The sequence below is a fragment of the Paramormyrops kingsleyae genome, chromosome 7 (genome assembly GCF_048594095.1).
Source record: "Paramormyrops kingsleyae isolate MSU_618 chromosome 7, PKINGS_0.4, whole genome shotgun sequence".
Taxonomy (NCBI): Eukaryota; Metazoa; Chordata; class Actinopteri; order Osteoglossiformes; family Mormyridae; genus Paramormyrops; species Paramormyrops kingsleyae.
In genome coordinates this window covers 23,366,378-23,391,537 of record NC_132803.1, presented here as the reverse complement: position 1 = coordinate 23,391,537, position 25,160 = coordinate 23,366,378, and the positions used below count along the sequence as shown (strand labels likewise).

General features: G+C 44.7%; 1 protein-coding gene across 3 annotated transcripts in view; it reads left to right on the top strand.

Moving 5' to 3' along the window:
• col27a1b (collagen, type XXVII, alpha 1b) overlaps positions 1-25,160 on the top strand; it is a 107,035-nt gene that overhangs the window by 11,911 nt on the left and 69,964 nt on the right. For all 3 annotated transcript variants that reach the window (XM_023807930.2, XM_023807931.2, XM_023807929.2), the window contains exons 3-7: positions 1,139-2,403; positions 7,940-7,993; positions 15,097-15,150; positions 20,069-20,122; positions 21,589-21,642. In XM_023807930.2, coding sequence (XP_023663698.2) covers positions 1,139-2,403; positions 7,940-7,993; positions 15,097-15,150; positions 20,069-20,122; positions 21,589-21,642 — 1,481 coding nt within the window. The remainder of the gene's footprint in view (positions 1-1,138; positions 2,404-7,939; positions 7,994-15,096; positions 15,151-20,068; positions 20,123-21,588; positions 21,643-25,160) is intronic.

Here is a 25,160-nt window from a genome sequence, read left to right as displayed (position 1 = left end):
CTACGACTTTCCTATAACAGGCACAGCACTAACATACTGTTGGCTCCTTATCCTGGATTGGTCACAGGTTTTCTGGGGGCCTGGCGGTGGGGGAGGGGGGGCTCTATTGGTGTTGATGTATACGTTGCCTGTCAGCAATGTCAGCTGTGTAGTTCGTGTTAATAGGGTGTCCTCTAGCTTTTGCAGTGATAGTTAATGGCTGGGGTATCACTGTTTCAGATAAAGGTTTAAAGGGTTAATCTGTGCTGATTTCTAGGCAGGTCTGTGGGAACATTCACAGGAAGAGCTGTAGATACAGTACTAACCCTAAGCAGGTGCATAAAGCATGCCGAGCTGGAGTTATAGAAAAAACCTAAAAATACATTTTCTGCTAATGATAAGGCAGCTCAGTACCTATGATAAGAGGCACCCTTTTCTAACCGTTCAATGCCCTGAACTGATCTTACCTGCAAAGGAAGTGGAAGCTGTCCTCAAACATTTTTATCTACTTATCATTATATCAATGAAGATGCTAAAGCCAGTGTATAGGGGTGGCGCAGTGGTGCAGTGGCGCAGTGGTGCAGTGGTTAGCGCTGTTGCCTTGCACCTCTGGGCCCTCAGTTTGAGTCTCCACCATGGCTCCACATGTGTGAAGTTTACATGTTCTCTCCGTGTCATCATGGGGTTTCCTTCCCCACAGTCCAAAAGCATGCTGAGGCTAATTGGAGTTATCAGATTGCCCATAGATGTGTGAGTGAATGGGGTGTGATTGGCTGACACCACAATATGAATTATGCATATTGCAATTATATTCAGCTGAGCTCAAGAAAAGCCACTGTTAATAAGACAAGTTTTTTTAAGTTCAATAAATGCATGATATTCTTCAATGAGTCAATGAGTAATTGTGTTAAATAATCATGATCTCACTGCGAACCAGAATAATCATGATTTTTGCCATAATCGAGTAGCCCTAACCGCTCCCTTGGAAACTTAAGGAAGCACCAAAGTCTTGAGCTTGGCTACAAGGTATTTCCAGTGACCTAATAAGGATGATGTGTAGCTTTAAGAGAATGTAAGCTATGATATGTTTAGAAATCAGTGGAACAATGGAACAGCCTGGGTCATTTGCCTTTTCTTTTCTGCTACCCCCCCCCCACAGATGTGGACATTCTCCAAAGGCTGGGCCTCACTGGGAAGAAGCCTCCACCAGCATCCACAGGGTCCCGCCCCCTTCCTCACGGGGTCATCCCGTTCAAGTCGGGCGTCATCCTCAACCAGCGGGCACGCGTGGAGGCGCCGGTGGGCACAGTGGTCCCCCCCAGCTACGGCACCAACTTGGCTCTGGTCCTGAGCCTGTGCTCCCACCGTGTCAACAGCGCCTTCCTCTTCAGCATCGTGTCAAAGAAGAAGAAGCTGCAGCTGGGGGTGCAGTTCGTCCCCGGGAAGATCGTCGTCTACGTGGGGCAGAAGAAGTCTGTATATTTTGACTATGACGTTCATGATGGCCAGTGGCACAACCTGGCTATGGATATCCGGGACCAGAAGGTCACCTTATTTACTTCTTGTGGGAAGCATCTTGTACATGCAGATTTGCATTTTAAAAAAGAGGAGACTCTGGACCCTGAGGGCTCCTTCCTCTTGGGTAAAATGAATCAAAATTCAGTGCAGTTCGAAGGTGCCATCTGTCAGTTCGATATTTATCCCTCTGCCAAGGCAGCTCACAACTATTGTAAGTACATTAAGAAACAATGCAGGGAAGCGGACACATACCGGGCCAATCTGCCTCCCCTCATTCCCCTTTTGCCTCGACATTCTAATGTTACTGTTCCCTCCAACACCCCGCCGTCCTTGACTGAGGTCACTAAGAAAGCCTTCACCTCAAGCCTGGCTCTGACCCGTGTCGGAACCACTGTTAAGCATGTGGTCCGACCAAGCCGGATCCCAGCCATCAACTACACCGCAGTGCGCCAGGGCAAGGCGACTCGCCCCACCATCACGACCCCATCCATCCGCAGCACCATGGGCCCTACCGTCCAAGTGCACGGCCTCCAGCGGCCATCGCCAGCCCACACGCCCACGGTCACCGCTCCCCTCAGGACCAGCACGGCTTCCCCAAAGACACCTGCTCCGAAACGGCCAAAACCCACGACTCGTGGTACTACAAAGAAAGCCACGGCCGGAAAAGCTGCCGGCAAGGAAGCCAGAAGCAGCGGCACGGCTGTGACCAGTACTACCATCCCAACGAGGCCCACGGTAGCCAAGAAGAACCCCCAGCCAACGCGGACCACCCCGCACTACGCCAAACCCACTTTCGCGCCAGTCACACCAGCGGCCACTGACGGCTACCAGACCTATGACCTGGAAGTGACTCATTATTCACTCTTGGCTGGACCTCCGGGACTGAAGGGAGAGCCAGGACCAATGGTAAGTACTGTTAGCACTGCTCTAACCTCTCTTCAAAGTTTATTTGTGTTTCCACATGTGTACCTGTATGTATTTTGTCGGTGTGAATATTCGTGTGCTATCAGGTGGGACCTTAACCTCTACAGCTAATCCTCCAGCACACAGCAGTCTATGTGACTCGTCTTCCCTAAGTGACCTCTTTAGTGATGACAAAAAGTCTTTAAAATCTCCAAAGTCAATTTTTTGCAAATAGTCGGAGACACGCTGAGAAACAATCTTTGCAAACAAATGCAATCCCTGAAAGTGCAGTCTGTGAAAGGGGCTTTTTGAAAGTGGAGGAACTATCCTTGCAAGCAATCAAAAACAGACGGAGAAACAATGCCTGTGAACAGAGAAGCACTCATTGTAACTCATGACATAAGTCAGCTAAACCGGTATTATTATTATCATGCTCTGAATTAGCTGGAGACAGCAAATACTTCACAACATTCTCGACACTCTCCTGTACATTCTGCGTGTATCATTTCTAGCTATTTCTTAAATTATTGTGCTAGTTTTTTTGTCAGCATTATCTACAAGCTCCCTCAATGGACACAGTGAAAGCCCAGAGCATTAACGTCAGAGCCTTTGCTCTTGACAGTATTAGCTGGCTGGTGTGATATTTCCCTCCTTTTAGCAGGCAAGTTAGAAATAGAACAGGGCGCGGAAAGTCGTCGTCAGGCCGCGGGTCACTGTGCCGAAATGCTGAGACGTGCACACAGGACTCCTCTGTAGGGCCGTGGGGAAGGCCTGGAGTGCATTTTCAAAGCTGTGCCAGAGGTCAGGGTCACGGGAAATGAAGCAGCGGCTCTAAAAAGCGTTTGTTTGCTCAGTGCTGATGCAGGCTTTGGTCGGCAGTGCGAACAGCTTCCTATCACATTAACGTCCATTGAACTTTATACTAATAGGCTGGGGGTTTCTCCGATGTTCATCAACATTCCAGCTAGCCCCCAGAACATCTTAAAACACGTTTCAGAAATTAAATCGGGTGGTCCTGGTGTATGTTTGAAAAGAGGGGAAGAAAAAATTTTGCAACTGTTATTTCTAGATTCAGCAGTGTTGGGTAGTGACTTCCTCCTGGTTTCTTTGTGTGTTTTCAGTTACAAATTGGTACTTTTAAGAGCTTTCACTGTTTTAACATTCTGGGTTTGATTCAAGCGGCAGCCGGTTTATGGTGCTGTGTGTTTTGTGTCCCAAATAGCTGCTCTCTCTGTAATTAAAAGGATTACAGCCTTCAGTCTCTCAGGATGGCAGCGCAACGTGAATTGGCCTCTTATTACCCAACACCAAATTGCTGATGTGCCTTACACTGCACCTCTTTCTATGAGCCTGGCTGCTATGATCTTGTAACAGTAAAAGTCCTCTTGGGGCCCAGTCCAGAGTTTAGCGGAGGTGCGTTACGGTTTGCCTGTAAGTGAACCGCGGTGAGGTGGTGGCTGGCAAGGCTCGGCTGCTCTTAAAATGGAGAAAATGAGGACTTTAATGTCAGGAGAGGCACCAGTAAAACGGAGTCTGGAGTGATGAAAATAGGGGAAGAGCAGCAGGGAGATTGAGGAACTTGCTAATTAGGTTTTGTGAGAATGCCAATCCTTAAAAATGCCCCGGAGATAGAAGCTGGTCTTTCTAAATAACCTCTGCTGTTCTTGATGCGTCGGGACCCGGATAGCCATCTGCCAACGTAAACGGCACCAATGTTCCCCTGAACTCTGGCCTTTTTGGTACTACCTGTTTTTTTACCTGGATAAATTCCAAATCAACTTTATGCACCCTGACTGACTGACTGACTGAAATCATGCACTTTATTTTAGCTGTCTGACATTAAATAAATACTTACTGGTCCAGGACCTTGCATGCACGCTTGGCATCTGCAGATTTATGAAGGAAGTTGGAGGAACCGGGGAACATTTGCCTGGAATATTCTTTAGTTGACCCATTACTACTCCAGTGGCTGCTGCTGGGAAGCACTGGACACGGGCGTCACATGTCACTGGGTTTGCATTCTATCCCATAATCACACTGGGCTGTGCCAGTGCCCAGTGAGAACTCAAACCCGCTCTGTTCCTCCCATGTCCTGGCAAAACCTCAATTATTAGATCATAGGTAGGTGGTTTGGGAGGAACTTGTGTGAATTTTCTTCTCATTTCTTTGGGCTTATGCAGCAATGTCCTCATCTGAGCTTGCATGATCTGTGTCTTGTCTCCGGATTAATTTCTGACCCTGTGACATTTTGGTTAGTGCTATAATTCCATTTCAGTCAAAATGAAAGTGGAGAGAAGAGAGACCGCGTTTCTGTGGCGGGCAGCAGAGTGCAGGCTCTGCAGTCAGACGGCATTGAGCAATCATTTGGTGGGAGTGATGTTCCGCAGTCCTTAGGATTAAAGAAACGGCAGAAGGCTGTTTTGCAGAGATGCAGTGGTGCTGAACAGCTCCGCTGTAGTAGTTGGGCAAAATCAGCCTCTGATGAGCTAAGCTCTGTTTTTTTTCACTCTGCTGCTCGAGGTTCTGCTGTTGTTTTGCTTCACGGTTTCTGAGGGCTTGTCAGCTGAGGATCTCGTCAGAAACAAACAGATGTCTTTCAGCCTGCTAGCCTTGAGGAGCAGCGTTTTACATAAACAAACACACAGGAATCCCCAGTGTCGCTCCAGAGCGGCTGGGCCGGTCAGCCCCCTCAATGGGAACCTTTCTTCCTGTGCAGGGGGAACGTGCCACGTTGCACTGTAGGGTGGGGAGGGGGGGTTGGGAGGGTGTTCTTTGCAGCCTGTAGGTCTTTTGCCACTTTCCCCTCACATAAACACACACACATGCACACACACACACACCTCTAAGGACTCACACCAGCAGGCCACATTCACCTTGACAGCGATCCGTTTTCCTTCATCGAATTTGGCCTTGGGACAATTCAATCACTGCATTGAGCGTCTAAAAATAAAGGTTAGCTAGATGCTTTTGAAGTTGAAGTACATGGATTTAAAGCGGACCGCAGCTGGACTTCTTTGCGCACAAATGTAGCTCTGCATTCTTCATAGACCTGTTCTCGCATTAATCGATGTATCCTTCCATTGCCAGCCGTCTGAATTTAGATTGGATCCTTAGTTTGGATACTTGTCCGCCACTCACACCTTAAAGACCCACGTAGACAGCGAATCAAATTGCAGCCAGAGTTCTTCTCCCTGCCCTGCATAAGATTAGATGGTGTGGCTCCGTTTTCTGTTAGTTTGGACGCCGCTTGTGCACTTTGACTCATCGCATCTGGACTCAGAGTCCAAATGTAAACGCTTGGGGGGGGGGCACTCTTGCAGAGGGTTGCGGGGGGAGGGTCCTCTTCGCGAGAATTAAGGCTGATGGGGATGCAAACAGACGGGCTGGACGTAATCACGGATGAACCGAGTCACCCGAAAGGGAACCAAACGGCGTCCGTTTGTATCGGATTTACCCAGCGCCGTGTTGACGTTAGCTGGAAGCCCACGGCTCATGTCAGCATGGAGTTATACTTGCGGTGATGGCAGTGAGGGTTTCAGGCTAAGCTTGTGGGCTGCTCTCTCCGACGCTCCCGGTGCTGAGAGGTGAAGGTAGGGTTTGTCACCAGAGACTGACAAGCAGGAGATATAAATCTGAGAAAGACCCAGAGAGGGACGACTGCCAGGAAAAACAGTAACAGATTAGCTTCTATTTCTGCCTGTTTTCTTTGTTAACAATCCAGTTTCAGAGCTACAAAATGTACACTATACGACTGTATTAAGTTCTACATAATCTCCCATTTGGAACAACATGGCACAGGATTTATGGTAAAGTGCTGTTTGTTAATTGGAGAAAATAAAATACAAATGATGAATCTTATTTTTCACCATATTCTTCAGAATTTTTTCCATTTTTGTTTATCGTTAAGTAGGTGTTGACACTACAATAATGATGCAGTTTGTAACCCAAAGAGTTTATAGACTCCAGGGAGCCCCGGAGGCTGTCAGATAATGCACTATGGCGTGCAAGTCAATCCAGGAGTATAATTGGGTTAAATCGCTTCCCCAGAACACCAGCCCTGCCATTGGAGAGCAGTCTGGCTGTGAGATAAGGCGCAATTTCTCATGAGGCCTGTATCGTCACTGTCTAATGAAAATCTTGTATCTTCAAAATGCCATTATTTCAGGAGTGTAAAAAAGCACATTTTCTCTGAAAGAACTTTACAAAACAAACCTAGAACAACATAATGAGACACCCTTAGCATCACAAATAGAAACCTATCTTTACACAGCTGTCAGTGAATGGTTTCATGTTTTAGATGGACTTACTTGGATTGTTGTCAGCGAGGGAAATATATCAGCGTCAACAGCATCAAAAACTAACCTCGCTTTATATTCACAATTGCCAGTGATGTTGGTTAGCTAGTTTAGCTATCAGCGTTAAGTTATGTTAAATTAGTGATATAAAGTAACCCATACAACAAAACCATCATGAATACAAATGTTAAGTAGTACAGTCATAAATACTAGTTGATGAATTCATAAAACTTGTTCTCATTAGTCATTTAGATATCAAACACTGTCAGTAGACAGAGGAGGACGGGTGCGTTCCATCAATAGTAAAAAGTCACAAGCGTCTAAAAGTGGATATACACGGCTTTCAGCAGACAGTGACGATATGTAGCATCTTCATAAAGTCTCCCATTTAACAGCGGACAGTAAGAGATTGTCCCAGTGTGAAATGATGGGCTTACGTTAGTCACACAGTTTGAGCTGGCCGCTGATCTATTAGATTGTTGTTAACCTGAACTGCCAACTGGAAGCAGGACATAGCAGCTGGGACCGTGACATGCTGTCTCGTCACCTGGCCTGAGGGAACCGTCAGGGAGTAACAGGCAGACTGGGCCCCGTCCTCCAACGCTGCCAAATTTGCTCAGCTGGCCGGAGTGAGATTTTCAATTTGAGACAAGGCTGCACACACATGCACACGCATTTACATGTTATGTAACAGTTTTATTATCTTGTAAATAGTCTGTAGGGTTTGCAGACGTCCCCAGTGCTTTTGATGTAGCTAATTTTAGGTTTATGGTGGAATATCGCAGATTTGCCGTAAGATTTCTTGCTTGAGTGTGAGAGTCTGACAGGCCTGGTCTCCGCTCTGTCTGCCTGCCCTCGTCGTAAGGTTAATGAGTTCCATCCCATGGGTTTCCTGTTCTGTCCGCTGACCTTCCTGTTCCACGTGCACCACCGCAATCTGCCGTCTCCATAGCAACATTTGGGGTGTCTCTTGAGGATCTGCAGCTGTTAGCTTGTGCACACCGAGGTCGGTGCACCCCCACTCCCCGTCCCCCCCGGCCCAGTCATACACACACCCCCCTCCCCCTTAAAGTCAGGTCAGAGTGGTTGCTAAACTCCTCTGTCTTGAAGGGCTTCTCCTCCATAAACTGCCTTGTTTTGTACTGCAGTTTAAATTGATTTGTGACTTACAGTTGATGTTGCTCTATGGGGGTGGTGGTGAAGTATTTACTCACAGACGTTTCTCTTTCTCCGCCCCTAATCAGGGAGCTCCAGGACCACCTGGGAAGATTGGGCCGTCAGGAAAGCGGGGATCTCGGGTGAGTCTCTCCAGCATCTGGCGGCTCGGACCCCGAGGATTGCTTCCATAAATGCACACTCCAGAGCCTTTTCTGTCCCCTTATTTTTATCGACCCCCTCCCCCGGGGAATGGCATAGTTAACCCTGACCCAAAAACAGCCCAGTCCTTCCAAGAACGACATGCAGAAATAGCAGCTTTGATAGAACTTGGATAGGATATCTTTTGTCAGCATTAAGATGATATGCAGGGTCCCTGAAATGTGAAGGAGCAGGACCCCTGTGCTTGTTTTCTGTTGGAATTGTTAAAACCTGTTGCGTTCATTGTTAGATTATGCCTGTGTAGTACATGCAGCTCAATCAGACAAGATTTAACAAAGTGTCCTGTGTAAAACACAAAGTTATTCAAGTGTAAGGCCCGAAATGTTCACGTAAGAAAGATCGATGAAAGATTGAATTCTCATAATTTAGGATGAATACACCACTGAACAATGAACATGCTCTCGATATTGATGTTTCTTCTGGTCTGTAACATTCTTGCTGTAATCAGGATTATTTTGAATTTCAGTGTTTGATTTTTCTACCATTCATTGTAGTAAGGCTTTCTTAATGCCAAAATGACATATGCACGTTTAACGGGGCTGTAGAAGTGTAAATGGATGATTTTACTTTTCCAGTATGTAAACAAAGCCTGGCTTGTTTGTTATTTTGGCCTCCGGGTTACTAGCCAGGGTGATACAGCTGTTTCCTGTGGGCTTTTCATAGCCAATAAGCGCCGCTAACTCTTCCTTCGCTGTTCCTTTAGCTTTGCCCCATCGCTTTATGCAGATAAGCTAATGCTTCTTTATAACGGTGTAACGGGGGTGTTAAGGAGCCATCCTCAACCAAGCTGCTAACAGGTCACATCTCCCGGATTGAGATTGATTCCTCTGCGCATATGGGGGGGGGGGGGTTCAGTTGTTAAGTAATTGAAAAATGATTAATGTATCACGTGTCTGATATGAAAAGAATTATTTTCCAATTAATCACCTGATATCAATTTGCCCACAAACAGTTAACAATTGCATGGTCAGGCTATGCAAAGTATGTGTAATTAATGTGTAATTACCAACCTGGATGACTTAATATGTAATAAACAGTGGATTTTAGTTAAATAAACGGCGTTCTGGAACCAAGTAATAGATACGAGTACAAGAATGCGAATAGTGTTTGTGTGTGTGGGCAGCTCAGTGAGTAGTACTGTTGCCTCACACCTCCAGCGTTGGGGGTTAGAATACTGCCCCCCGTCTGTGTGTGTGGCTTTTGCATGTTCTGTGTTGCGTCTGTTTCCTTCAGGCTTCCTGGATTCCTCCCACAGTCCAAAGGCTCTCAGCCTAGTGTTTCTCAGACTGTCCATGTGTTTTACTCCATCCCAGCCAGAGCTGAAAAGGTCGAGTCCAAAAATTAAACCAGTTTACCAACCAGTTAAGTACTCTTTGACTTTGACTCTTTATACTCAATTGGTTGGTTGAAACAAAATCTGGATTTGGTCTAGATTTTTACTTTCTGAACCTGAACTTTCCACCTCTGCCCCCAGCTCCCGGTTACATGTACGGCAGCTGAATAGTTTCAAATCAGGCTGATTTTCTTTGGTTTTCATTATGACATGCATTCGTAAAAACTGGTAATTAAGCATAGAAGATTAATCCGTGTCATTACGTGTAGAATGAGAAAGAGTGTAACACCAACGATGTGATACCAACTAGGAATTAAAAACAGGAGTAATATTAGGGCTGATTTAAAATATAATATATTCCCAGGGAGGGAGCAAAAACATGGACTGACTGTGCCAAGGACCGGGTTGAGACTTAGACTGCGTCCAGAGTGTCCTGTGATAGTTTGGCATTTTCTCCAGTGTGTCCCTTGCCCTGCGTTTGCTGGGAAGGCCTCCAGGTTCCCTCCAAGTCCCTGCACTGGATAAGGGAAAGAAACCCATTTATGTCCATCAAAACGAATCCATGTTTCCATAACAGACTAATAATATTGTCACGACCTGTCATACAGTCTAAGATTTTGGGTCTGGGGAGTTTTAGGAACATTTTATGGGTTTTTTAATTGGTTTGATGACTGTGTAATGTGTAATGAATTCCAGTTAGTGTGAAGTTACTATGAAGGAATGTTGGCAATTCTCAGGTGTTTTGGACCGAAATAGCATTTACAATTTTTCCGCCTGGATAACAATATATGTAAATCCACAATGAATATGGCAACTGCATGACCATGATCTGATTTAAAATGATATCATGTGTTTTCTGGGTTTCCTGAAGGTGCTTCTGGACCATGCCGTAGCCCAATGATGTGTGATGTCTCTGTATTGTCCATGGTGTGTGTGTGTGTGTGTGTGTGTGTGTGTGTGTGTATGTGTGGGTATGTGGATGTGATGTCCTGTCATCTCATCCAGGACATTTACTAATAGGCATTCTGGGAAATCTATGAAGTAATAGATGTATTTTTGTGAGCCTGCTAAACTTTCACATTGAGTGTGTGAACCTCTTGCATGCGTGCGTGTGCTTTTCCAAATCCGTCTGGTAAACCAGGCTTCTTTGCAAACCCCTGGTGAGCATGACTAAGGGAAAATGCCTTTAACTTGAGAATAAAATCTTTCTACATGTATTATTAGGAGCCATTTAAAGCCATTAATCCTTCTTTCAGAGCCCTCAGACCTTGAATGCTGGCATGTTTTCGCAGCTCCCTGTGGCCTCGCAGATGATGTCTCCTTACAGAAGTGGTTGATGAACTAAAAAAAATAGTCCTAGATGTCTCCCCAACCACCTGCAGAGGATTTAGGCCGACTAGCCAAACATTAACTTGGAGGCTGATTTTAGGGATGTGAGCACATAGTAGGCAATGAAATCCGGAAGGCACCAATGAAATTGGAGGGGGTGAGAGGCCAAGCCAACGCTGACATGATTTAAGGCCAGCTGAGCATGTGCCCAACCCACTGGTGGGCATTTTAAAAACCCCTAAATAAAACAGAGACTTCCACAAGATCACACAGGACGTATCTCCTGAAACAGGCCAGACTCCCCACAGTAATCTTTGCAGCATGCTGTGCTAGACAACAGTTAGGGGAAATTAAAAGAGGCATCCGTTAGGCGACTATAGGGGACCTTAATGGCGTGACGCATGAAACCGGCCCCCATGGCTTGCTTCTTAAAACAGCTGCATAGCTAAAACGTTTTATTGTTGAATGAACATTTATTCAGAAGCCAGATAGAGGAAGAAGGGTCTCATGGCCCATGTTCTGGGATGGTGGCACAGGGGTGCACTGGTGAGCGCTGTTGCCTCACAGTTCTTGGACCAGGGTTTGAGTGTCTGGCGTGGCTCCATGTGTGTGGAGTTTGCATGTGTGGCGTTTTTAGCAGTTCCACAAGGCGGCTGTTTGTGTGTGTGTGTGTGTGTGTGTGTGTGTGTGTTCTGTGATGTTGGCGATCCATCCTTGGTTGTTCCCTGCCTTGCACCCATAGGCTCTGGACCCCCCGCAACCCTGCATTGGACAAATGGTTGCGAAAAATGTAGGGGTGTTTTAGGGATGGAGCGACACAGTCTCAAACAGACTGGTTTTGTGTGGCGTTTTTAGCAGTTCCACAAGGCGGCTGTTTCAGCATCCCCCCCCCCCCGTACATCCATCTACCCCTGTGTCTGGCCGGCGGCCGGGGGTCCCGGCAGCAGCGCTGTGAATATCAGCATCAGGTGAAAAGGCTGATTTCCATTTAGACGTGCAGCTGCTCTGATCAGAAACCAAGTGCCTCGTAAATCAAATCATGCAGATCGAAAACTCCTGGATTAAGAATTTCAAGTCAGCTTAACGTCAGCATTGACCGCATCAAATATGATAAATGTTACAGCACTACACTCTCCAACAATAGTTACACTATTTATGATGGTTGCTATCAATGTTCAATTAAGTAAATCATAGAAAGCAATGCTGTCAAAACCAATGTTTCTGCTGGAAATGGACCTCAAACCCTTGTGGCTCGGAGTTTTCTTGCAGCAGGGACGTAACCCTCGTAATATAGAAACGCACCTTGTCTGAATGTTTGGTTTATTAACTAACTTACGCTAATGCCTCAGCATAAGGAGTGTTTTTTTTTATTAGTTATGGGAATGTTCGCCGTAATTCCCGAAAAGGGGGATTCTGGCACGGTGGCGATTTTCTTTTCCCCTTATGGCTCAGGCTTGTGAAGCTCGTTTCCCAAAATGTTCATCCGCAAACCAGACATGACCCTTGGCCTCCGCAAGCCGCTGCACATGGGTGTGAGATTAGTTTAGCAACTGTCGTCAACACATAGAGAAGACCAGGTGACACCAGATGCCTTGAACCCGCCCGGCGCCCCCCCCCCCCCCCCCCCCCATCTAGGGTAACACGCCACACACAGTAGCCGACGTACCTCACATGCGAGCAGATGCCCTGAGTGTCAGCGAGGTGCCGGGGCAGGAGAGACACGGCTCTGCTTCCCGTCTGCCTGCCCGACCCCGTCTCCAGTGTCAGGTCACTGGGGGCTCCCAGGGGCCGCTGTCTGATGCCTGCTTCAAAGGAGGCTTTGTCTCCCTTGGGAAGAGAGCCCCCCCCTCCACTGGGCAGACAGGGTCCACGCTCCCTGTACGGACCCTTGCTTGACTCTGGCCGTTAGCCGTATAAAGTCTGGCAGAGATGGTTTTTTTCACATAATTAAAAGCGATGTGTCAAAAGTGTGAAATAACACTAGAACAAAACTCCATTGTTTTCTCCAGCTATTTAAATGTTTATGAATATGCATTAAATTAAACCAATATCAGTTTACAGTGACTCTCCTATTCTTTCATTTCTCTGGCTCTGATTAATGACCGGTAGTCTCTGGGCCCACGTTCGTATAATTTTTATAGCAGGGCCTGTCTGTTGGCAGCAAGGACGGAAGTCTGACGCTGCTCTTTTAAGTCTTTGTCTGTTTACTAGAATAAAGCAAGTAATGAGTATGTAGCTTTTTAATTTTCCCTGTCAGTGGGTGTGCGTCCCTTTGCCTTCCTGGGCCTCAGAAGTGTGTAATTAGCAGGCGTGCAGGAGGAAGACGTGAAAACAGTGTGACGCAGGAGCCCTCGTCTCGGCGTGAGACGGATGGTTAGACTCGGGTCCCCGCTGGGCGGCTGAGGGTCCTTTGGGCAGCTGGTTGCTCTGTTAGAGGGGGACCATCCAGCCACTCGCTCAAGCTATGAAATCTATTTTCTTAGTCTTAAAGACCGTAATGGAAAAATGACAACCCCTTGGGTCTGGCGTGCCCTTTAATTTCAGAGAGTAGTGAATTCTCAGACGAGCGCTGGCTCTGACCAACCTGCCGTTAATGACTGCAGAACAGGAAGCTGTAGTGTGCGAAGCTGGCATCTTTCACTGAAAGCAACATTTACAGCCAGTTTTTACAGTACGCGCAGCATGGAAGCCAAAGGCGGGAAGACGAAATCAACATCTCGCCTTAACTATCGCCTGTCAACGATCGTCTTTTGTGGTGGGCGGGGGGGGGGCATGGAGATGGTACTGTTTGAAGCAATTTCATTATAAGCCAGTTGTGTTTTCTTTAATGCATTTATATAAGGTTTATAAATCTAAATGTCAAACACGCTCTGCCAAAGCGTGGTCAGAGTGGGACCTGTGTGGGGCATCCGGAATGTTCTGTGGCTTTCGGCGGTTACTGCCTTGGCCAGCTGCGCAAAGACTGTGGGTTTTAAGCTGGCGCGTCTTCGCAGCCACCAGCGCTGGCCCCCTCCCTGCCAGCGCTGGCCCCCTCCCTGCCAGCGCTGGCCCCCTCCCTGTGGAACGGGAGATGACGTTGTCACTGCGGGCACCTACACCATCCAGCTAATATCTCTCTAAACGGCTCATAAAGCCTTTTATTTTCTGCTGGCTTCTCCTCTGCTCAGGTCATCCATTTGTCTTATTTGCATTTGTTTTGGTGCAGGTGGTGACATAAAATATACAATTAAACATAGAATCAAGACAAAAGCACAAAAACTACAAATACATTAAAAATAATATAGAGATAGAAATTAAGGTGTACAAATAATAAATAAATGCAGGAGTGGATCCCTATAAATAAAGGATACCAAGCCTGCACCATACTTGGTAAAATATGGCAAGTATGGGACTTACCGGTAAGTACTGAGAGTGTTTTGGTGAGGGGAGAGGTGCTTTTTGGTAGGGCCATATCCATGCCGTCTTAATCTTTGAAAATACTACACCAGGCTACAGAAAAAAAACCTTTTTCAGAAGCTCCCACTTTGTGGCTGACGACACAGGTTGTAAGAACAAATTGGAACTATCCACGGTGTTCCTCGTAGCCGCTGAGAAAGGGATGAAGAAAATCACATGCACATGCTGTAACTCGAACAAAGTTTCCACACAGCAGACGGAAAGACAGGGAAAGTTGTAACAGGCCGGGTGTCAGAGGGCCGTGGGAGCTGATGTTCTGCAGATACCTCCTATGAGCTGCAAGGCAGAATGTGTTGGCCCATCTCCGGGATACGGACTCACTCCGGTGATGTCATTGTAATCAAGCTGTGAATATTTCAGTCTGGCTCTGTTCTTCACTGAAGCGATGTTTATGCATGCTGGAGGGAAACTGTGTATGACATCAGAGTCTTCTGGAAACTTCATTTTTTTCAGGGTTACATTGGTAGAACACATTAAAGGTCACACCTTACAGCAGTGCTTCTCAGCTGACTTAACCTCAGGCCGCTCATGTTGCTTTGGTCAGTAAGACACGACCAAAATTAGTGGTAAAAGTTGTCGCCCAGAAGGGTTGTCTACAAGTTTTTGTTTTATTTTTTGGAGCACTCATTCCGTGAGCCACCGAAAATGGTCTCATACCCCACCAGTTCAGAAACTCTGCTTTGGAGTTTGGTTGACTATCTCGACAGTGTTTTTCTGCTGGCATCCAAGATCCATTTCCTGCTTTCCAGTCCAGCAGAGCTCACTTGGCAGGGACATTTCAGGCTCGCAAGAAAATAGTTTTTAATCCCACTTGATTCAATTTTCTGATGTATACCAGATAATATCATATACTTTTGTTTACAAGCCAGTGTTCCTGAGTATGGACTTTCTGTGTTTCCATTGCAGGGTCCTCCAGGACCACATGGGAATCCAGGGCCTCCAGGTCCACCTGGACTAAAGGTACACACCGATGCAGCGTGTTCACAGATGCAGCGTGTTCACCGATGCAGCATGTTCACAGATTCAGCGTGTTCACCGATGCAGCGTGTTCACAGATGCAGCGTGTTCACCGATGCAGTGTGTTCACAGACGCAGTGTGTTCACCGATGCAGCATGTTCATGGATGCAGTGTATTCACAGATGCACACAGATGTTTTGGGTGTAAATGCAGAATAGCACATGTTAAGCTAAACTTGGCTTCCGTGACTGTATATTTACATACCAGGACCAAAAAATAAATAGCAGTGTTTCCAGAATTCCTCTCTGTACCACTGTGAATAGTGAGGCAGCTGACATTTTTCTGGAAATATGTACCTAGAGTGTTCAGAGGATAGGGAAAAGTGAGGATAAATGAGAGCAGAGAGGCTCCAACCTCTTAGATAATCAACACTAGTGAGTGTTGCAGTTTATGAGGTTCTCAAAGGACTACCCTGATTGCTGTAGTGGCCAAATAACAGATACAGTTTGCAAACTTAAATACTCAGGGTCAGATATTCCAAAGTATCTTCCACGATTCCTTACAGCCAGGCTTATATTGCTAAAACAGATGTTTGCTTGTAATCTCCTATGAATTTCAAATTGGATGACTGATTTTGGCAATGACTTTGTGCTCATGAAGGATTATGTAGGAGATAACATATCCGGATTATTAATAAAGTAGAGGGCGTTTTGGAAATGTTGCAGTTTTTAAGTGCAGGAATCATATTGCCATATTGTCATATTGTGTACCAAAAGAGTTAGTTTTCATTGCAAAGGAAGAAAGTGGGATGTAGTGATGTATTCAATAAAAACTCTTAATGTCAAAAATCCATCAAAACATCATGACACTTTATCTTATGAAACAATTATGAAAATAAAAAACCAATAAGAAGAATTCTTGGTGGCACTTTCTGTGAATGCTCTGCTTATAAGAATCTATGAACATATTCATAACACATTATAATGCATTCATAAAGCATTATAAACATGGCAGATATATATTTATAAAAAAAAGGCATAACACATTATAGCCATGTTTATTATGCATTATGACTGCCTTATGAAGCTCTCATCTATAATGCACTATATATACCTTTATAATGCATTATAATGGTCAGTATAAGCATTAAGGATGCTGTGTACTGCATAGATACAAGCTTCACTGGAGCTTATGAAGTATTATTATGAACACTATAATGCCTTATGGCTGTCAATAGAAGAGGTTATAATGCTTTATTAATTCTTATACCGACCATTATAGTGCATTATGAAGTGCATTATAGATGACAGCTTTAAGTAAAGTGTTACTGAATTCTGCTTTGTAGACTACATCATAGATGTACTGTAGGCTGAATGAAACTAGGTAGCAGCATGTCTTGTGAAAGAGAAACTGAAGATTCCTTTTCCACTTCCAAGAAACACCAGAAAACCCATCTCTCCCTGGAATCCCCCAGCCAGCCTCCACCCCTCCATGCTCGCTCAGTGTTCCACTTTCTGCCGACTTGAGTAGTAATGTTAGGTTCTCTGTTTCTTTGTAAGGATGATGTTGTGTAGCTCCTTCTCCAAAACTGCTTTCACTGGTTGCTCATCGGAAGCTCAGCCTGTCTGCATTTATGCCGAGTTGATCCTCTGACAGCCGTGTGTTTGTAACGTGCTGTTTGCATCACTCGTACGTAGTTTTGCAGAAAAGCATCTGCTAAATAAAGCGAATATCACGTAAATGCAGGGAGAGGCGTCACCTGCCAGTGACAGGTCCTGGTGGCAGGTCCTTAGCCCCGCTGCTTCTGTCTCTGTGTTTTCTTTGAAAAAACCAAACATCAGACAGGACTGATGAAAAGGTTGTCAGCACACTCTTTTGGTTCCTCTTATTAAATCCTCCTTTTATGTCGGAGCCGGTTTTACCCCTGCCTCTGTGACACTTGCCCTACATCCCACTGGGAGTACGGGAGGTAGCTGGCGGTGGGCTAGAGTATCCCCTTCATAAAGAGACCCTATTATCCCACCACACCCCCACTGGATACTTCTGGTTGGAGAGAAGTACTCTAAGTACTCTATTCGAAGAAGAACTTGAAAGTGAAATACTCTACTCTAAGCAGAGTATTCTATGCTAGGAAGAAGTTGAAAGTCAATGAATAGTGTACTATACTCTAAGAAGAGTATTCTATGCTAGGAAGAAGTTGAACGTGAATGAAAAGAGTACTCTAAGAAGAATTTGATGAATGAATGAAGAGGCAGGACTTAAAGGTATGAATGTACAGTGCGGTGCTGCATATGCTGATTCTTATTAGACGCAGCTTTCTGTTCTTTCTTCTTCTTGGGATTTACAGTACTTGGAACGAAACAGCCTGAGTCGACTTCATATTTGTACCTCGAAGTCTACATATGAAGGTTATGACCCCACCACACCCCATATAAACCTGCAGGAAATATCTGCCGTCTTGGTTCCTACAAGGTGCCGCTATGTCTTTCCATGCACCGAATTGATGGCTGGGCGCAGTTCCAGTGATGTTGGGTTTAGCCCAGATAGGAAAGGATCCTTTTCATGTAATGCTTTGTGCAGACAGACGGCAGAAGACTGCGAAATTGGAAGAACACCTGCCTGTGAGCAGGCAGCTTTCCATCCAGAAACGTGTAATGAATCAGTCGGCAGAATGGAGTCGGTAATAAAAGAGTGGAAAAGAGAAGAGGACGTATGGGTCAGGACTGTACTCGCATTGTAAACAGCAGAATGTCAGAGCCACCTCCTGTCACCTAGGCCCTAAAACAGCACTGTGATGTCATCCCATTCATGGGACTGTAGAAGACATTCATTGGCGATTTATTAGTGGTCAGTGGAACATATGAGGCAGAAATGCTTCCATGCCTGTTGAAGCCCAGAAACCATGTAGTCATTACTTTACAATGACGGCTCGTGTACGTTAGGTGGTATCGTCACCGACGCCTTTGAAAGGACTGTAGCAGACATACCTGAGTGTTTAGAGAAACACCACAAATGGGTAAAAACGACTCCAGCTGCAGCCAGTACGGCTCTCCTTTACCACACGTGTCGTACTTTGTTGGGTCACTGCAAGGCTTCATCGAGGCCCTCATTCAACATAACGTTGCAGCGATCTCTCCACGCCAGATTAGAGCGCACTCTGTAAAGCCCCGCATTTTATAAGCCCATTTATGTAATGAGGGACCCTGATTAAGCTGCAGATTGGCCTTCCCTGTGTGCCGAGATCTCCCAGTGGGGACCTCATGTGCGAGATCGGCGGATAGGACGTCCCAGTGAACAGGCCCCTTGTGTTTCGCCCGTGGCCGAGGCGTGTTTTTGTGAGCTTCCTGAAAATGGCAGCTGGAACAACAGAATCAGCCCCCGCCCCCCCACCCTGAAAGAGCTTAGGTGTCGCTCTCGGGTCCCTCCTCCAGCGCTGAGGACTCTGCCCCTTCCTGAGGTTTTCTTCAGCACTTCGCACCTTTTCTCCGCTCCAGTAATCATCATGAAAGTCTGATAAGTTAAATTATCAGATTAGAACTTAAGGGGCCCTTTTCCATACTGAGGGAAATTATTGAGCGAAAACATATTGTGCTGGTAACTCATTTGCCACTTGAAAAGGTTTACACCAGTTAGAAAACAAAGTCTACATCTCCCAAAACATGAAGTATTTCTAGGGTTTTAAATTTCATGCTGTACAATTTGTATATCTACCTGCAACAGGCCTTATATGCAGTAACTCTTCTTAACTGGACAGGATCCAGATATAACCACTATAAAGGCTGCTTAAATGGAGGGTGAATGCTATTTACAGTAACATCGATCCATTGACAGACTGTACAGACAGAATTAATATTCTGATTTGACAGGAAAAGGAAAAAGATGTACTATAGAATACTTTTATTTTAGTAGATGTTAGTAATGTTTATTTTCTGTGGTATTTAATATAAGCTTCAAATCTACATATTTAGAAATAAATAGTAATTACTACTCTAAAGGGCTTACAATGCCAAACCAAATACTGTCTTGTTTCTGTGAAAGAAGTTTATGCTAATCATTTAAAAGACCGAAGAACAATTGTATTGAGCCGGAGAATTACATCACTAAATTCCTTCCAGATTTATTCCAGCAATTAATTCATAACATGTTCATTTCTTTTTCCTGTGATTTTATATGCATGGCTTTTCCTCTGTCAGATTATGTGTTAAGAATTTGTCACAGGCCAGGTTTTCACAACAGTTTACCCAAATATTTGATGTTGTGTCCTACATTGTAATTTTATTTTTTCATCCGGGAGTTCTACACCACCGGAGTGCTTGTGGAAAAAAAAGCGTCAATCTCCGTTTAATTTCCCACAGATTGCTTTGATGTGTAACACACATCATTATTTTACATGCTGGGCAGGAAATACATTTTCCTGACATGATTTTTTCCACTGCAAAGTCCTACAGAGACTCGTCATGAGTGTAATTTATGATATACATGACTCATGAGAGTGAGCACACCTTTGTCCTAAACATAAATCCCAGGGGGTCTTTCCCAGGGGGTCTTACCCCCGTCACTGGGTGAACACTCAGGACGGATGTTGTTTTCTATTTGCAAAGAAGCTCATCATGCATATTATGAACTCAGATATATCTGAATTCTAAATTATGTTTCATAAACAAAGCAGTTGTCAGGAATAAAACAGTAGGACAGTATGGTTCCCCTAGACAAGAGAAAAGAACCATCTTTATTATGGTACTATAAATTCATAACAGATTATGTAATGATGGGACAGCGAGGCCCTTGGGTCCAAACTGTAGTTCTGAACTATTTTCTATTGCTAGAAGGAGGGAGGAGTCTACAGAAATACCACTTAAATAAGCCCAAATAACAAGTGTAATAAAGTCACTGATCACCGGAAATATCGCTCTGTTTCAGGGGAGAAAAGGAGACTCAGGACTCTCACCTGGAACTGCACCCAGTGGAGACAAAGTGAGTACTGTTACCTTTTTGCTTCCAGAACATTCTGTGGAATGTTGGTTCTCATGTCTGTAGCAGTGCTTTTCCAAATGCACACCCGGTACCTGCGTGGTACCACTCAGATGATACAACACGCATCTAGATATGATACAAAAGGATATGGGTAAAGTTAACAATTTCATACACATCGGTTCAACATTGATTCAATATGATCTGATTCTCCTATGATTAGATGCAATTGAGACCAGTTTAATAGTTATTGAAGTGTCCCACTTTTGAAATAAAAATATAATCAAAATGACACTGTATTTATTTTGCACTGAGACTATTTGGAACCTGATCGTAAGATCTTTACTTGAAAAAAATATTACCATTAATAATTTTGAAACAGCTATTGGATGTTTTCCTTCTAATGTTGAGCCAGATCAAAGGTATTGAACAAACACAGCCGTGTCACGGTCACTTGATTTCCAATTCAGATCTTTGTTGCAATGTGGAAGCAATGCCGTGGAGCACAGGAGGGAACATACAAACTAATTAAACCTTGATGTGCAGCTCATTCCGCACAGGGAACTAGGTATTCTCAGGAAGAACTATTCTCCTTTCACCAGCCAATCGGGTACTTCCCCCCATCCACCAACCAATTAAAGCCTCCTCTATTGGCCAGTGACACTCTAGAAGCTTTATTGCAGCTTGACCGCAAAACCAAATCTCATATCTTCATCCCTCTTCCTTGCCGAGAAGATGCCCGCAACCCTGCATTTAAGCCATTGTCTCACTAGGTTACAAGAACTGAGTTTTTCAAAGGAAGTGTATGTCTGTGGGCACGGACTCTGGTTGCTGACATATTCCCTCATCTTGTCAGCATTTGTCAGCAGAAAACTCAGGTCACCATCTGTGACAAAGAGGAAACGATGTTTGGGAAGGTCTAATAAACAGATAATTCACGTACTTCCTGACCCGAACAGCTGGCAAATTTTACTGTAGCACGCAATTGTAATGTCACAACAGTTAATAAATAAATATAAATACTCCGTAATTATAAAGTATCCTATGATTTACATAAATGGGGGATAGTGCAGGCAATCCGTCCTTCTTTGACATTGTTTTTGTTATAGACATATTTTATTCACTTTGAATGCATATAGATTTGCAGACATACACATGCACTTCTTGGGTTAGCACTGTAGCTAACATCTTAGCTTCAGACCACCGTGTTTCTTTGCATGTGTAAACGGTTCTATTCAACGCATTTTGCAATTAAACTGAAAATATTTTCAATTTGTTTGTTTTTATATAATTGGATTTTATCCGTCATTCTACCAGAAAACTGGTAAATAAACACTCACAGATAATGAGAATAAACTGTGTGGGATCAGAGTGGAACGTGACCAAAATAGTTTTACAGTATTTTAAGCTCGATGAGTCTCTTACTTGCGTTGTGTCAAGGTGACTTTAATAAGTGTTTGTTGTTTCAGGGCGACTCGGGCATGATGGGCCCGCCTGGATTACCTGGCCAATCAGGTCGAAAGGTAGGGATTGACTTGTTTTTCTAAACCGGCACTGTGTATGCCTGTCCAATCAGAATGATGCTCACAGCAAAAGGTCTGGGAATAAGAGCAGTTGCTTGGCATTCGTTACTGCTGAGTGTGTAGTTTGGTGATGCCAGGAGCATACAGACAGAATGAGAAGCTTTTCCCAAATCAGTATTGATTGAAGACTCCCACTGGATAAAAATATACTTGAGAATAAAGCTCATAGAGAGTTTTGTGTTTGGAGGCAGCATATAGCATGATTAAGATTCGTCCTGTATGGTACCGTGGCTAGAGAATTACCTGCTTTTATACAGCAACACAAAAAACTGTAGAAGTATAGCTTCTGGAAAGTGACCGGGGTGAATTAGTCACGTTTTCTCGGGTCATAACACTCATCATATTCTCGCTACAAATAGTTAAACAAACTGTGAACGACGCTCGGATTTCCTTGGCAGATCCGCCTCTTACACTTCAGTTTGCTTTCCTGGGGCGGAATCGTACTTCCCCCGGCAGGGATGAAGTCTGGTTAGTTGTGTCAGCAGAGACAGAGACAGCCAAAAACTGGGAGGGACTGTGCTGCTTTTCATTTAGTATGGTGAGACCTGGTTTGGTCTCGGTTCTGTAACCTGATCTGCAGTGTCCCAGATCTTTGAGGGGGTTCTCTGTCACGCTGTGCGTACCAGGAACCCGTCATGACTCCTCAAAAGCGCTTCAGTCTGGGGGAATCATCAGTGTCAATCAGAGTCCTGAAAAATAACGCTAAGAGTTAAAAGTGCTGCCAAAATCTGGTTTTCTGTTACGTAAGTGACTGGTATAACACAACATATGTTTTTCCCTCATGAAAACTTTGGCCCAAACTGTGCTATAGTGTGCCCGGACAAAATGTATGTACCGTATGTGTTTAAATTTTAAAAGCAAAGTTAATCTATGTTAATTTCTGTTTTCTATTGTGCAAACCTCCCAGTAAAACAGAAGTTACCTGGCAACGCTACATGTTTTTTTCAGTGTCTTGAGTGCAGAACAAAATAACTGATGGAAAATAATGGAAAAACCATTTCTGGAAAAATGATTCCTGGCAGTCGACGATGATGTTATTCCATATGTGATTTTTGTACAAGCAAGAAAATGAATGTAAGTGTGAAATCCACGGCAATGGAAAACTGATTGCGATGCTGGCAGTGATTATTTGAGGTTGGTCCTGCTGATATTTTGCGCTTAGCTGTGCGTAGAAACATTTCCTGGTCTGTGTCGCTGTGGAGAAACAGACCACAGAAGCAAGTGGCCCACTACAAATGTTCCGCATGTAAGGGGCTCGGGTGTAATCAGTATAGCAGTGTTCCCTCGTCCTCATTCTACTGCCGTCACTCTATTTTACTGCCTTATGTTTCAGTGCGGAGGTCTGGTGTTCTGATGATTTGTGCTATCATGTGGAGTTGTCCTACTGAAATATGTTTTGACAGATATATCTATCAATCGGTGCTACCCTATTGAAAAATGCTACAGTCATTTTTATGTGCTGAAACTTAAAGCAGATTATAAAAGAAAAAATAAATGACTAATTAAAAAAACCAATGTAATATAAGTTGGCATGGTGACAGTCTGAAATACCTTATCAGATTGTATTACGAGTGTTAAAGCTACAGGTAGCACATCTCAATAGACTGAAATGCTTTATCAGAGCACCCTACCTTTATAAAATACATGGGTTGCCAATTTCAATAGACTAAATTACTTTATAAGGATGTGCTGTCATAAATATGTGAGTGATACTGACACATATAGCCTATGGAACTCATACAGGTACTTCAGTATACAAGATACAAAATACTGTTAGTAAATCGGCATGATACTGAAAGTGTCAAAAATGTATTTAATGAAATACTTAAATTGTATGAGTGCTGAAAAATTAACAAATAAGATTAATTATGCAAGATTGGCTGTAACTCCAGCACAAGGCAGGATCGATCGATGGGTGAGTCTTCAAGCACGAAAAGAGGGGCGTGATTTCGTCGCAGTACCCAACATTAGGACGTTTCATAGGTGGCAGGGCTGGGACCATTCCGGAATGCATTGATCAATTCCAGTCCAAATCAGGAAATGGAACTGGAGTTGGAACTTAAATCTCCCTGAAATTCAAATTCAACTCCAATTCTGTTCCCTGTACTTTTTTTCCAATCCCAACTCCAGTTCCATTTCCTGATTTGGACTGGAATTGATCAATGCATTCCGGAATGGCCCCAACCCTGATAGGTGGGATTAAATGTTACAACTGATATATCCGGAAAACAATCTGAGATGAATATTTCAGATTCTTGAACTTCTTTCATAGTACTAGAGATGTTCTGCTGGTACCTGCAGCTTCCTCGTCGGGGGGTTTTCTTTGTTGCTGTCAGCGTAAGAGGCCGCAGTCTGTTTACCGGCTGAAGTTCCGCAGTGTCTAGCCTCACCGCCGCTGCATGGCTCGAGGTAGAGAGAGACAAATGAGGATGCCAGGACAAGCGCAGGCATTTGGCTCTTTGGGGCACCACAACAATGCAGGAGCGTGAGGTCCACAACCACAGCCGTCCCCTCATTGGCTGCTGGCTCGCTGTCACTGCCCGCTTCCCACCGTCATTGGAGGAGACGTGGCAGTATTGCCCTGCGGTGTATTTACAGCACTTTTGTCTCATTCTCGCATGTGCAAAACCTCACACCCTGCCTTGGTGTGAACGGGAATCAACCTGGGCTTCACTTACAGGAATCCCGGCCCTGCCCCTAACAGTAAAGCCACACATGATCATTTGACAAACCCCCCCACCCCCTTTTTCCCCCTGCGTAAGCAACAGGCTGTGGTGGCACTGGTCAGGATAAATGGCCCTGACCTGAAACATCCCGCAAATGGAGCAAGCAAATGTGCACACAATGTAGTAAAACGAGGTCATCCTCTAGTCAGCAGTGGGGTGAAGCGGAGCCTTTAACCAGCGTGAGCTTTTATCGTGTTAGTGGCTCAGGAAATTCCCGCTGTTGCGCTGTCAGAGGTGCCGCAGGGTGGGGTCTCTGGGGGCCCTCTGGCCATGTGGCTCTCGCCATCTGAATGCCTTTAAAAGGAGACTGTGCACAGTGTGCGCGTGCGGCCACTTCCCCTGGGACTCGGATCAGCTGTTTCCTCGTGTATTCTCGTGGTCGGCAGGTTTATAGCACGTTTTAAAGCAGAACTTTCCATCCTTCATTGGTCACCCAACACCCGTGTTTATCTTTGCTGTCAGGTACCATTACAACTGGCATCCTGAGATTGCAGGTGTTAATAGTATATCAATATTAAACCCTTTTTTTTTACATTTATTGCAAGCAACGAATGTTCCTGTGGGCTATTATTAGCTAATAGGTTATATCTATTTTCATCAGCTTTATTTGGGCATAATGATGACCTCTAAGTTGGACGCAGTGCCGGAAATGTCCAGCTGGAATCAGCACTGCGGGTATGCGCTGCTTTACAAAAGAAGATCATTCCTGTGAAACCTTTCAAAAGCCTAAAT